Below are 14,733 nucleotides of genomic sequence, written 5' to 3'. Positions count from 1 at the left end.
GAGGCCCTATGTGTCGCGATTCTCCTCCATTTTAGGGGAATCAAACTGGCCACCAAATCTTGCAGGTCCCACGGGCCAATACAAAGCTACAACATCACCGGGGGATGACCTTGAGGCTTCCTATTGGATAACCATTTTAATGCTAATGAATTCGCTCCAGTAAGTACCTTTGGAAGATCTCCAAACCCTGTTTTGAAATCTGTAAAAAAAAAAAAATACTCCCAGTTGTTCGGCATTTGTGCTTTAAAGCAACAGTTCAAACAATATCCTACATGTGTTTTTTTAATAAGTCAGTTCTGTACTTTGAGAAAATACTTGTAGCAGTTTAAAAAAAAAATGTTTTAATGACATTTTTAATGTTTCTAATGTAGGAAGCATTTTCAAAGTGACAGCCCCCATCCCCTTCTGATAGGCTCTGGCTCTTGAGCCAAGCCCTCTCTCTAACAGTTAGGGTGACCAGTTGTCCTGGTTTAGCCGGGGCAGTCCTGGTTTTTTTAATGGCTGTCCCGTTTTTTTAATGCCTGTCCCGGCTGCCCCGCATTCTTTAAAATATCCCGGTTTTATGTGTCTGTTCCGGTTTTGGCCATCAGAGCAGGGGGGCAGCAGAGAGCAGAGAATGCAGGAACAGAGCAGAGGCCGGTCTGACTGTAGCTGCAGAGGGTGGGGGTGGGGTTAGAGGCAGAGGAGCCCCAGCAGTGAGACAGTGGGATCTTCGGTGTCTGCTGCCAGGGCTCAAGATGGCTTCCCCCCCAATGTTCCACAGAGGCAGGTAGGGACCAGAACGGACACACACGAGATGCAGCATGGGGGAGAGAGAGAGGCAGCATGAGAAGGGGAGAGAGGCAGCATGAGAGGGGAAGAGAGAGAGACATGGGGGGCGAGAGAGGCAGCATAAGAGGGGGAAGAGAGGCAGTATGGGGGGGAAGAGAGGCAGCATGGGGTGGGGAGAGAGAGGCAGCATGGGGGGGGAGAGAGGCAGCATGGGGGGGAGAGAGGCAGCATGGGGGGGGAGAGAGGCAGCATGGGGGGGAGAGAGGCAGCATGGGGGGGAGAGAGGCAGCATGGGGGCGAGAGAAAGAGGCAGTATGGGGGTGGGGGAGGGAGAGAGGCAGCATGGGGGTGAGGAGAGAGAGGCAGCATGGGGGGGTGGAGAGAGGCAGCATGGGGGGGGAGAGAGGCAGCATGGGGGCGAGAGAGAGGCAGCATGGGGGGGAGAGAGAGGCAGCATGGGGGGAGAGAGAGGCAGCATGGGGGGAGAGAGAGGCAGCATGGGGGGAGAGAGAGGCAGCATGGGGGGAGAGAGGCAGCATGGGGGGGAGAGAGGCAGCATGGGGGAGTAGAGAGGCAGCATGGGGGAGTAGAGAGGCAGCATGGGGGGGAGAGAGGCAGCATGGATGGGGGGGAGAGAGGCAGCATGGGGGGGAGAAGAGCGACAGCATGGGGGGGGAGAGAGAGAGGCAGCATGGGGGGGAGAGAGAGAGGCAGCATGGGGGGGAGAGAGAAAGGCAGCATGGGGGGGGAGAGGTGCAGCATGGGGGGGGGAGGAAGAGAGAGAGGCAGCATTGGGGGGAGGATAGAGGCAGCATTGGGGGGGAGGATAGAGGCAGCATGGGGGGAAGATAGAGGCAGCATGGGGGGGAGAGATAGGCAGCATGAGAGGGGGAGAGAGGCAGCATGGGGGGAAGAGATGCAGCATGGGTGGGGGATAGAGGCAGCATGGGGGGGAGGATAGATGCAGCATGGGGGGAGGATAGAGGCAGCATGGGGGGAGAAGAGAGGCAGCATGGGGGGTAGAAGAGAGGCAGCACGGGGGGCAGAAGAGAGGCAGCATGGGGGGAGAAGAGAGGCAGCATGGGGGGGAGGAGAGAGGCAGCATGGGGGGAGGAGAGAGGCAGCATGGGGGGGGAGAGAGGCAGCATGGGGGGGAGGAGAGAGGAAGCATGAGGGGAGGAGAGAGGCAGCATGGGGGGGAGAGAGAGGCAGCACACAGAGAATGGGGGAGAGAGACGCACACACACAGAATGGGGGAGAGACAGAGAATGGGGGAGAGAGAGACACACACAGATAATGGGGGAGAGAGATGCACACACAGAATGGGGGAGAGACAGAGAATGGGGGAGAGACACACACACAGATAATGGGGAGAGAGATGCACACACAGAGAATGGGGGAGAGAGAGACGCACACAGAGAATGGGGGAGAGAGAGACACAGAGAATGGGGGAGAGAGACACACACAGAGAATGGGGGAGAGAGAGACACACAGAGAATGGGGGAGAGAGAGAGAGAATGGGGGACAGAGACGCACACACAGAATGGGGGAGAGACACAGAGAATGGGGGAGAGAGAGACATATACACACAGGTAATGGGGGAGAGAGAGAGAATGGGGGAGAGAGAGACACACACAGATAATGGGGGAGAGAGATGCACACACAGAGAATGGGGGAGAGAGAGACGCACACAGAGAATGGGGGAGAGAGAGACACACAGAGAATGGGGGAGAGAGACACACACAGAGAATGGGGGAGAGAGAGACACACAGAGAATGGGGGAGAGAGAGACAGAGAATGGGGGACAGAGACGCACACACAGAATGGGGGAGAGACACAGAGAATAGGGGAGAGAGAGACATATACACACAGGTAATGGGGAGAGAGATGCACACACAGATGGTGAGAGAGACACACAGAGAATGGGGAAGAGCGAGACACACAGAGAATGGGAGAGAGACACAAAGAGAATGGGGAAAGAGACACAGAGAATGGGGGAGAGAGACACAGAGAATGGGGGAGAGAGACAGAGAATGGGGGAGAGAGACACACAGAGAATGGGGGAGAGAGACACACAGAGAATGGGAGAGAGAGAGACACACAGGTAATGGGGGAGAGAGAGACACACAGAGAATGGGGGAGAGAGAGAGGCACACAGAGAATGGGGGAGAGAGAGACACAGAGAATGGTGGAGAGAGAGACACACAGAGAATGGGGGAGAGAGAGACACACAGAGAATGGGGGAGAGAGAGACACCGAGAATGGGGAGAGAGAGACACAGAGAATGGGGAGAGAGAGACATACACACAGAGAATGGGGGGAGAGAGAGACACAGAGAATGGGGGAGAGAGAGACACAGAGAATGGGGGAGAGAGTGACACAGAGAATGGGGGAGAGAGAGACACAGAGAATGGGGAGAGAGAGAGAGATAGAGAATGGGGGGAGAGAGAGAGATAGAGAATGGGGAGAGAGAGTCACACACAGAATGGGGGAGAGAGAGAATGGAGAGAGAGACAGAATGGGAAGGGTGGAACGAGAATGGAGTGATGGGGGGAACGACAATGGAGGGATGGGAGAGAGAATGGGTGTGTGTAAGGCTGCGTGGGCGGCGGTTACTTACATATATAGCTATATGTAAGTTCCCGCTCACGCTGTGCGTGGGGCGCTCGTGCGCGGGCGCACATGCTCACCCGCGCTCAGCGCTTAAGTAAACATAAAACTATACTTACTCGCGCGCTCAACTACCCGCAATGCCCCCCTCCCCCACGCGCGCGTACATGCAGGACACCCGGCGCTCATGAGCGCCCTCAGCGAGGAGAATGGGGGAGAGAGAGACACACAGAGAATGGGGGGAGAGAGAGACACACAGAGAATGGGGGAGATACCCACACACAGAGAATGGGGGGGAGAGAGACACACACACAGAATGGGGGAAGGAGAGACACACAGAAAATGGGGGACAGAGACGCACACACAGAAAGGGGGAGAGACACAGAGAATGGGGGAGAGAGAGACACATACACACAGGTAATGGGGGAGAGAGATGACACACAGATGGTGAGAGGCAGCATGGGGGAGGAGAGAGGCAGCATGGGGGGGAGGAGAGAGGCAGCATGGGGGGGAGGAGAGAGGCAGCATGGGGGGAGGAGAGGGGCAGCATGGGGGGAGAGAGACTCAGCACACAGAGAATGGGGGAGAGAGAGACACACAGAGAATGGCGGAGAGAGAGACTCACAGAATGGGGGAGAGAGAGACACACAGAGAATGGGGGAGAGAGAGACACACAGAGAATGGGGGTAGAGAGAGACACACAGAGAATGGGGGGAGAGAGGGACACACAGAGAATGGGTGGAGAGAGAGACAGAGAATGGGGGAGAGACCCACACACAGAGAATGGGGGAGTGTAACAGGGGACTTATCCCTGTTCACAAATGTGCCTCTAATCTAGCAGTGTGGTGGTTAACTGCTGGTAGCAAATTAACTAACACCACCTGCCTGATTAGAGGTGGTAGAAAAAGCCTGCCTTTGAGACAGGAAGTGACTCCTTAGCTCACTTGTGGGCTGAACTTTGGAGAACACAGATCTCTGGAGCTGACCTGTCTTGAGCTCTGTCAAGAAGAAACAGCAGAGATGATTGCAAGACACCAAATAAGACTTCTAAACCTGGATGCTGATTTTCTGTGCACGCATGGGTGCGGTTCCAGGAGAGCAGAGAAGCTTACTCTACAGCAGCTAACAGATAAGACTTTCATTCTAAAGAGACTTCTTATATCTGCTTATGTCATGCTATGTGTTTGGGGCTGGGAGACCTGCTTAACTAGGAGTTGTGAATTGCATGGGATTTCACTAGAAATACTCCCAAGTGAATTAAGCTTTGTTTCCCCCCCCCATGTGTTTGGATGATTTCCTGATGAAAAGGAAAAGGCACAATAAAGCCTTATTATAATTTCACCTTATAAAAGCCTCCAATTGTGTACCTCTGTGAACGTCCGTCTACAGGGAGAGAGAGACACACACACAGAATGGGGCGTAGAGAGAGACACACAGAGAATGGGGGAGAGAAAGACACACAGAGAATGGGGGAGAGAGAGAGACACAGAGAATGGGGGAGAGAGAGAGACACCGAGAATGGGGGGAGAGAGAGAGACACACACACACACAGAATGGGGGAGAGAGTTGCACACACAGATGGTGGGAGAGACACAGAGAATGGGGAGAGAGAGACATACACACAGAATGGGGGGAGAGAGAGACGCAGAGAATGGGGGAGAGAGAGACAGAGAGTGGGGGAGAGAGAGACACAGAGAATGGGGAGAGAGAGAGAGAGATAGAGAATGGGGGGAGAGACAGAGAATGGGGAGAGAGAGTCACACACAGAATGGGGGAGAGAGAGAATGGGGAGAGAGACAGAATGGGAAGGGTGGAACGAGAATTGAGTGATGGGGGGAACGACAATGGAGGGATGGGAGGGAGAGAGAATGGGTGTGTGTAAGGCTGCGTCCCCGCTAGCGCTGAGCGGGCGGCGGTTACTTACATATATAGCTATATGTAAGTTCCCGCTCACGCTGTGCGCGGGGCGCTCGTGCGCGGGCGCACACGCTCACCCGCGCTCGGCGCTTAAGTAAACAAAAAAACTATACTCACTCGCGCGCTCAACTACCCGCAATGCCCCCCTCCCCCACGCGCGCGTACATGCAGGACACCCGGCGCTCATGAGTGCCCTCAGCGCCAGTGGGGACTCAGCCTAAGGCTAAGGCCCCGCGACACGCGCCCGCACGGCTGCCTTGCTTGCCAGGCGCGCATGCAATTCACCGCAGCGCGATCTGCAGTGAATTTTTTCCGGCGCGGGGGGGCGTGGCCAAAACGGGTGGGGGCAGGAACATCCCACAGCACAGCGCTGCAGCCCCTCAGCAGCCCCTCAGCCCCACCGCACCCCTCAGCTCCACAGCAGCCACTCAGCCCCACCGCAGCCCCTCAGCCCCACCGCAGCCCCTCAGCCCCACAGCAGCCCCTCAGCTCCACAGCAGCTCCTCAGCCCCACCGCAGCCCCTCAGCCCCACCGCAGCCCCTCAGCCCCACCGCAGCCCCTCAGCCCCACCGCAGCCCCTCAGCTCCACCGCAGCCCCTCAGCCCCACCGCAGCCCCTCAGCCCCACCGCAGCCCCTCAGCCCCACAACAGCCCCTCAGCCCACCGCAGCCCCACAGCAGCCCCTCAGCTCCACCGCAGCCCCTCAGCCCCACCGCAGCCCCAAAGCAGCCCCTCAGCTCCACCGCAGCCCCTCAGCCCCACCGCAGCCCCTCAGCCCCACCGCAGCCCCTCAGCCCCACAGCAGCCCCTCAGCTCCACCGCAGCCCCTCAGCTCCACTGCAGCCCCTCAGCCCCACAGCAGCCCCTCAGCTCCACCGCAGCCCCTCAGCTCCACCGCAGCCCCTCAGCCCCTGCAATTGACCGCTCCCTGCAGTCTGTAGGGAGAGGGAGCGGGATCTGGGGGGGGGGGTGTGGTTTGAGCGGGGGGGCGTAGTTTGAGCGGGGGGGGGGGCGTAGTTTGAGCTGGGGGGCGTGGTTTGAGCAGAGGGCTCTCGTGCTGTCCCCCCACAACCTCTCGGTCCCTCTCCCCCCATCCTCTCCCCCCCTTCCGGAGCAGGGGCAGCCTGCGAAACGGGCACCAGATGAGGGGGGTGGGGGGGCGCTATGCACGGCTGCACAGACAGGTTAGCCATCTCCCTTCCCTCCCTGTAGCCGCCTCCCTTCCCTCCCCGTAGCCGCCTCCCTTCCCTCATTGGCTGACTGCTGCACCACGTGACGTGTCAGCGCTTCTGATCACCAGGAGCTTGCAGCATCGGCCGGCTGACGCATCACAGCACGCAGTCAGCCCCGTCTGAAGGAGCCAGCGAGGACCTCCAGTCTGGAGGAAAGGAGCTGGTGGCTTGCGGCCGCGCGCGCCGCCGGACGCAGCGGGACCAAAGCCTAAGAAGGGGGGCAGAGAGCGGCGGAGATACATAAAGGAGACATAAAGCACAGTTGGTGATGTCATTTGTTTTAGAAATATTTTTTTTTCATGTGTCCCGGTTTTTACTTTTGTAAATCTGGTCACCCTACTAACAGTGCACCAATTGTATCTAGTAACTCATCAATTGATAAGTTCCCAGAGAAACTTGTATATGAGGTCCCCTAGGCAGCTCCACCCAGTAGATTGATCTGCATTTAGGTAATCAGTGGGTACTTAATCACAATTCGCTGTATAGTGCACATACATTTGGCACTAGTCACTTTTCTTAGTTTTTGTCATTTTTTAGGTCTAGCGCTTTTTTTTTAAAGGTTTTTTAGTTAGTTATTGTTGTCAGTTTAAGCCTATGCTAATGAGATCATTGACAGATGTTGTTTTCGCATGTATTTAGCTTTAAGATATTCGTTAAATGGAGGAAAACTGATGTCCATTACCTAATTATATAACATCACGTTAGTAGGCCAGATTTAACAGTGCTTTGAGTATCTACCCCACAAAGTGGCAAATATTGGCACAAATAAGATCACAATTTAAGGACAAATTTGAATTTTTAATCAAAACTTGCATATTTTGCAAAATACTACTCTTTAAATGAACAGTTTATAAATGATTATCCCACAGTCAAAGGTTACAAGGGTTATATGTAAGTAAGCCCTAAATCGTTCATATGGTAATTCTCCTTTAGAATATTTACTTCCATAACTGTATGTTATCCTCCTGACGATATTGTGCAATTATAAGGCCTGGCTAACGTCTGTAATGTACAGTAGCTCCAGTTATACTAAGATTATTCGGTCAATAAATACATTTGACCTATCTATACCTGGCATCAGTTTCCATAGAAATACGCTGGATATATATCAGTGATGTCCTCTTGCTTTTGAATGAAATGAAAGTCAATCAAATTAATTGATTTATATAAATTACACTGATTCTTCTGAATGTTTCAAGTCTTTTAGGAGTGAACATGAAATTGTTGTATGACATTTATTGATTGCAAAAATCAACAAAACTGTTATACTGAACTGGTAAAAATAAGCCAATTCTACGTGCAATTAATTATTACCACATTTTAAAAAAAAAGTAGTCACTATACCATTTGTTAAATTTTACAGGCTATGGAGAATGCCTAGTGATACGATGATTACAACAGCCAGTGTGTTAAAACCTACATTTATTCATAGAAGTTGTCCTAACACAAATTGTTACATAGAAGTTGTCCTAACACAAATTGTTACATAGAAGTTGGTATAACCAAATAATGCACTAAGCATAAGTTGCTATATCCTAAATACAACTCTAGAAATAATGCTTACACAAAATTTATATTGGTATTGCTCAGAAAACATGCCTAGTTTACAATATTTAAAAATAGACAAATTACAAATTCTGTGGGCAAACATTCTTACTGTATATCATACAATGGGATGTGCCAAGTGGGACCAATGTTGACATAAAAGAGGGATAGCAATCTCTGAGATTTCCGAGTAAAAAGCTGATACATGTGGTGTTGTAAAATAAAAAGGTAAATATTAACCAGAGATCAAGTAAAGGGCTGTCATTTTTTTCTATTGCTTGATTTCGCCGAAGGTCATACAGCGTTAGTAATAGTCTTCACCTGATTTCTCCCCATACAATACGGACAACATTACCTAATATCTGCAGCACTTTTCTGGTTTTCAGTGAGCACAATAGAAATCAGTTGCACTCATTTACATTTTAATAACTAAAATATTCAATTGAATCACATTAAAATGAAATCAAAAGATGTAATATTATGCACAGAAACCTTATTTGCATTGTGCTCTGCTAGCTTTGAGTTCGGTTGATACAAACTTGTTTTTCTACAAGGATGAATCTGAGGCCTAAGTTATTAGTTCCTATATAACGCATAACTTTTTTTATGTCTGGTTTTACCAACCTTGCACTAATGAGATCCAAAAGGTTGGAACAGCTTTCTGTGAGTGGGTTTACTGACTATACACACTAAACACAGACTGCTGAAAAGCTGGGTAATGTGGCAGGCATATGATTATACGGGTCCATGTTAAATGACCACACTGTTTATTTGCATGTCATTACCCAGAATCTCATGCATTGTTTGCTAAGCAAAAGTGGGGAAAGAAAGGTTTGCAGGGTTGCAAATGCGCCACATGTGGTTTTTGTATTTATTATATAACTCAGCAAACATAGTCTATGGAAATTGTGGCTTATTTATTAGTCGTATATTTTACAAAAAATAATCTAATATCTGAATATTTTAGGGTTGGTGAATTCAGAAATAATGAACCAAATGTAACTATCAGACCAGAAAATACAAGAGGTGGATTAGAAGAATTAGCACTAAACTAAAAATATTGACATTGTTCTGGCAGATGGAACACGTTCTTGAATTCTCCCCACCACATACCTTTCATAAAATAAAGCCAGAGCGTAGTACCACGTGTAAAAATATGCATCCCTCACCAGACTGTTAGTTCCATGTTACAAACATGCTTTGAACCCCAGAGTTGAAATGAGGGCACTGAGTCACACATCCTAAAAAGGATGGAAAAAATGAAAAGGCAGAGCGGTTTCTAGAAGGCATGCTGAAGAATGTCTGCAGAGGATGACCTATTTGGAAAGATACCAGCAGCATTTCAATCTCTGCTCTCTGGAGTAAAAGAAGGCAAATAAAGTGTGGAAATTAGGAGTGCCTTTCTCTTTCCTCTACAAACTTTATGAACCTTCCTTAACTCATTCAGGCAAGAAGAATATTTAGGGGTTAATGTATTCAAGCCTTCTGGCTGCAAACATTTTTATTTACTTGTGCCTATAGAAGTATTTACCAATTGAAGCATTTTTTATAGAACGTACCTCTACTTTTTTTTGCAAAAAGGATGAGAAAAGTATGAGCCTGTGGGGGCTATGCACTAAGCAGAGAGCTTTTGCGTTCTAGTATGCCCGTTAAAAAATGAAGCCAAACGCGGGATTCACTAAGAAGTGAAGCCCATTTTGGTACGTGCGATCAAAAGCATGCCCTATCGTGCGACTTGTTCCCCCCCCCCTGCTATCGGGCTGTGAATTCTACAGCACGATAGCTGATAGAAAAAAAAGCAGCCTGCAAGAGCTGCATGGAGACACTGCGATCGTACAGTATAAATATACATTTTAATAATAGTGTACATGTGCAGGGGGTCTCCTGAGCTGCACCGCATTGGTTTCAGCCTCGGGGACCCCCTACTTCATGAGATACAGGCCCCGTTAGGGGGTGCCGGTATCTCCCTGCAGGATTTAAATCCCCCAGTCATGTGACACAGGAGATTTTAAAGCATAGAAACCAATGCGGTTCAGCTCAGGAGACCCCCTGCACATGTACATTAGTATTAAAATGTATATTTATGCTTCACGATCGCCTGTAAAAGCCGTGCATAGAGACGCAGCGTCTCCATGCAGCTCTTGCAGGCTGCTTTTTTTTCTATCGGCTATCGCGCTATAGAATTCACAGCCCGAAAGCAGGGGGGAAAAAAACAAGTCGCACGATAAGGCATGCTTTTGATCGCACGTACCAAAATGGGCTTTACTTCTTAGTGAATCCCGCATTTGGCTTAATTTTATAACGGGCGAGTCAAAATTTCATACACGTAAAAGCTCACTGCTTAGTACATAGCCCCCAATGAGTCTGACTACATCTGTATATGCTCAGCCCCATTTTGAAACCTTAACCTTTAGGCCGAATGCCACAGCACTTCCCGGATCTCCAAGCAGTATTGAAGCAGGGGGTCCCCGGAGCTAAACTCCATTAATTTCAGCTCCGGGGACCCCTCCTCCTGAAGATACTTACATCTGTAGGGGGTGCCAGTAGCCGCTCTGTTCTGCTAGTAGGGTTCATGTAATGGCAGAGTTTCAAAGCTCCCGCACTTAGTGGGCCAATAGGAAGCCGTGACGTCATCATGTTCGGGCTGCTATTGGTCCGCGTGACACGGCAGCATTAAACTTTGCAGAGATACCAGAACCCCCCTTTGGAGGTCTGTATCTAAGGACGCAGGGGTCCCCGGAGCTTAAATTAGTGTGGTTCAGCTCAGGAGACCCCCTGCTTCAGACCTATGTTTATTTTAAAATGTTAAAAAAAAAAAAAAACAACATGAATTTGAGATGTTTAGGAAATTATTTACTAAAGTCTCTTGCTGCAAACCCGGGGCAAAAAAACGCATCAAAATGATAGTGCAATACCGAGATTAATGATTTTACTTTTACTTTTAGCTTCAAGCTCATTACATTCTGGTAGAACTGCAAGTTGTCAAAACATGTTAGATTTGGAAAAAGTAAAAACGGAGCCTGCCTTGGCTGCCTAAACAAGGTGAAATCTGTCCTGAATAAATCCACAGCAACGTGACTTTTGCTTACCATTACTGCAAGACCGAAAATGTCCTACAAACTTAATGTATTCATACGTTGGGAATTCCTTACGGTTCAGACTGCCTCTCAGAAGGTGACAGCAAAACTCTAGGTCGTTGTCAGCTTGAAGAAAAAAAAAAAAAGATTGGAAAAAAAAGTGTGAGCAAAAGCAAATATTATTTTCCATATGATTTATGATTCATGCTTTCTTTTTTTGTAATCATATTTCCAATGTGTTTGCAGTTAAATAAAACACTCTTTTTAGGGTTATGTATCAAGTTCCTGCAAAATGCCTACAGATGCATAGCTTTCTAAAATATTTTGTGTCTGTGTCCTATGTAAGAAGGTAATAAAGTATCTTAAACTTGGTGCTGATTTAAAGTCAGAGCAGTTTATGCCAGGTACTATTGTTTAGTGACAGTTTAGACAAAGAATTAGATCAATCCAATGATGTGTCTCTGTACTGTATATTAATATCTTCCTAAGGCTGCCCTTATAGTGCTGGCGACAGCGGCAAAACAAATGCACGGCTGCCGTCGTATGCGCTTATAGTAATCGCTGGAAGTCATCTCAATTTGATTTTCCAGCGACTGTCACGTCTCCGTCGGTGGCACTATAGGCGTAGTTTAAGTCCTCCTTTACGTCTAAGGGGCACATGTATCAATACAGAAGTGGTGCAATGCGGGTGCTCATCGCTCCATATTAATGAAAGAATCAATCATTCTGAATTCAACGGATTCTTTTCTTTGATACATAGGGGCACGTTTGTCCCAGAATGGCACTACTTTTGCCTTGTTGGGCGCGTGAGCCACTCCTCCTCCATACATAGTTACCATGTTGACAACAACCATTTAATAAAAGTTATTAATGGCCTTCATGGGATGCACATTGAGATTTAATTACTGTACTATCTATTTAACATATTTTAATTATGCATTTCATACATGTCCAGTATAGATGTAGCTTACTGCATTAGAAGTTATCACATGGCTGTGGACTGAAGTATTAGCTACATCTGCCTATTGGTGATCAGATAATGAAGATCATTTCTTTAAGGATAATTTGTGTTGTAATACTTATTAAAATGATTCAAATTAAACTCACAGTTTAAATAGTCGGGAGAGGCAGAGTCTGTTGCAAGCATACGTGAAGATAATATTTTATAAATGTCTGAATGCTCTTGTTCTGGTAGAAAATTCAACAAGTTTTGATCCATGAAGTCAGACTGTATCGAAAGAGGAGGAAGGTGAAGTAAGTGTTTGGTAAGTGGACGTCCATCACAAAACTTGATTACAACCTCAAAAGTCCATAATATTGTTTGGATGAGAGTATGATTGAGGAAAGATCCACAATCCAGGAGGCTTGTACCTTGCACACATGAACCATTCAAAGTTTTTATCGCTGGATCATCTATTCAGTCAACGGGTGCTTGCAGTATTGTACTATGGTAATGAGCCTGCAGTGATATAGGGTTACTAATCTGCAAACATGATTGTTGATGATCATGTGGCTGGGGCTGGCACACTTACTGTGTATTCTGCAATCAACACTCTGAAACCTTCTTATAAAGAGCTGGCTATTCAACCTGCCTTCCTTTCTCTGCCTCCTCTTACTCTTTACCCGCCTCTTATTAAACTCAGTCAAAAACACAGCGATGCAGTCTCCAAAATGTTAGTAACTTTTCTTCTCAACCAACCTGAATAAGGACATTCCTTACAAAATTTCATGACAGCCCACTAAATGTGGCACAGTTGGCAGCCCTACACTGATGTCCAATAATAAAACATGGTATGTAACAGCCTTGTAACCCAGGGATGTTTAAACAGGTCTATAATGTGCATATGATTTATACAAAGCATATATTAATGTATGACTACTTTAAATAGACTAAGAAAAATACAAATAATGCTATAAGCCAAATTCTGCAATATTTTGTTGAAAACTGTAAGCATAAGAATTACATGTTTTTCAAAAAAATATTTTATAAAACGGTGTGTGATGATTTATGAAAAAAAGTATATACATACAATCCTTTTATTCATATGTCTGTTAAACTCATTATTTTCTATTAAACTTTTTTTTTTTTATATATATATATCTTGCAGCCCTCAAATTCTTTTGGTTAATATTAAAATTATTTTGTGGCTGTCTGATTTACAATGTTGTGTTCAACTTGTAAGGGCTACAGATGCAGCAATGAGTATCCGAACACTTGCCTGGGAAAATCTGGGGCAATACCCCAGTAATGCTGCAACATTTCTGTGACATTTCTGCAGACAGACTAATGGCCCATCGGATTAACGCAGCGGGGGTCCCTGGTAGTCCCAGTCAAACTGAATGAGATTGCCAGGGACCCTCGCTGTATTAATCCGATGGACCATTAGTCTGTCTGCAGATATGTCACAGAAATGTTGCAGCATTACTGGGGTATTGCCCCAGATTTTCCCAGGCAATTGTTCGGATACTCGTGGCTGCATCTGCATGTGTGAACAATTACATACTCTATTGTTTGTAGTACACATACTGTATGGTTTTCATTTTATCAATGTGAATACGCAAATCAGCATAGCACTGCTTATATGGTTTGAAATAAAACATGCAAACATACATTCTTTTTATAATAAATTCCACCTACAAACCTTAGGCCATTCACTTATTGAGAGGTCTGACACTTTCTGAAATACATTGCAGGTGAAACAAGGCATTTAGGTCCAGATTCACTAAACAGTGTTAAGCGTGGGATGCCTTAACTCCCATTAATTCAACTGCTTAATTTAAGCTTAATACCATTTAATGAATTTGGGTCTTAGTGAATGCGCGTACAGAAGCGCAAATACATTTGAGTGTTAGTACTATTCATCAAAGTGTCAGAATGGACTTTTCTAGTGGTATAGGCGATATGTACATTAATGGCATTATTTATGTATAAATAAAGATATACATACATACATACATACATATCACTAAACCATGCAATGAGTATTTGTTTTTGTAACTCCAATTATGTGTTTTTTTTTTTATCATAACAAGGTCTAGCAACACATTGTCTTGTACATTCAAATATATGAGTATTTTTGGTAGCGATCTTGTTTTGATTTATGAAATCCATGCTTTATCTAAATTTGGTATGTAAATTGGAGTAAATGAGTATATCAGTATTAGGTGATACCTTTTTTACTTGGACAAACAATAGATATTATCAGACAAGCTTTCCAGAGCTCTCTTCTCTTCCTCAGGTCAGCAACACTGATTTACAGAGTTTCCGTGAGTTTAACACAAATGCAAAAGAAACCCCCAAATAATCTGCACTTGTACAACATTTATTTAATAAATTATTCAAGAAATATTACAATATATTGCTGCATATATTTTGAAAGCTCACTTGCACTTGGGTTTAGGAATTGTAAACTATCTACTAGGACAATAAATGATGTTAGCAACTGAATGGGAAACATTTAGTTACCGGTAAATGTCCAAGTAGTGGTGTTATACTATCAGAAACATATATGATACTTCCATCTGTTGTTACTGCTATAACGAAGCCATCAAGTGCCTGTAGAAAAAAATAATAGAATGA

The 14,733-nt window shown here is 46.7% G+C and overlaps 2 protein-coding genes across 7 annotated transcripts in view; both read right to left on the bottom strand.

The window, feature by feature from the left end:
• Positions 1-14,733, bottom strand: part of RPL31 (ribosomal protein L31) — a 279,049-nt gene that overhangs the window by 107,445 nt on the left and 156,871 nt on the right. The gene's annotated exons all lie outside the window — the stretch shown is intronic.
• Positions 1-14,733, bottom strand: part of NPAS2 (neuronal PAS domain protein 2) — a 147,757-nt gene that overhangs the window by 42,716 nt on the left and 90,308 nt on the right. For 5 of the 6 annotated variants that reach the window (XM_075590388.1, XM_075590384.1, XM_075590386.1 and 2 more), the window contains exons 5-7: positions 14,620-14,709; positions 12,261-12,381; positions 11,166-11,279 (exon numbers count right to left, since the gene is read on the bottom strand). In XM_075590388.1, the coding sequence (XP_075446503.1) occupies positions 11,166-11,279; positions 12,261-12,381; positions 14,620-14,709 (325 nt within the window). The remainder of the gene's footprint in view (positions 1-11,165; positions 11,280-12,260; positions 12,382-14,619; positions 14,710-14,733) is intronic. The other variant, XM_075590387.1, reaches the window with a different exon arrangement.

This window comes from Ascaphus truei, chromosome 3 (assembly GCF_040206685.1).
Source record: "Ascaphus truei isolate aAscTru1 chromosome 3, aAscTru1.hap1, whole genome shotgun sequence".
Classification (NCBI taxonomy): domain Eukaryota; kingdom Metazoa; phylum Chordata; class Amphibia; order Anura; family Ascaphidae; genus Ascaphus; species Ascaphus truei.
Note: the sequence above shows the minus strand (reverse complement) of the source record. Positions and strands in the feature narration are given on the sequence as shown.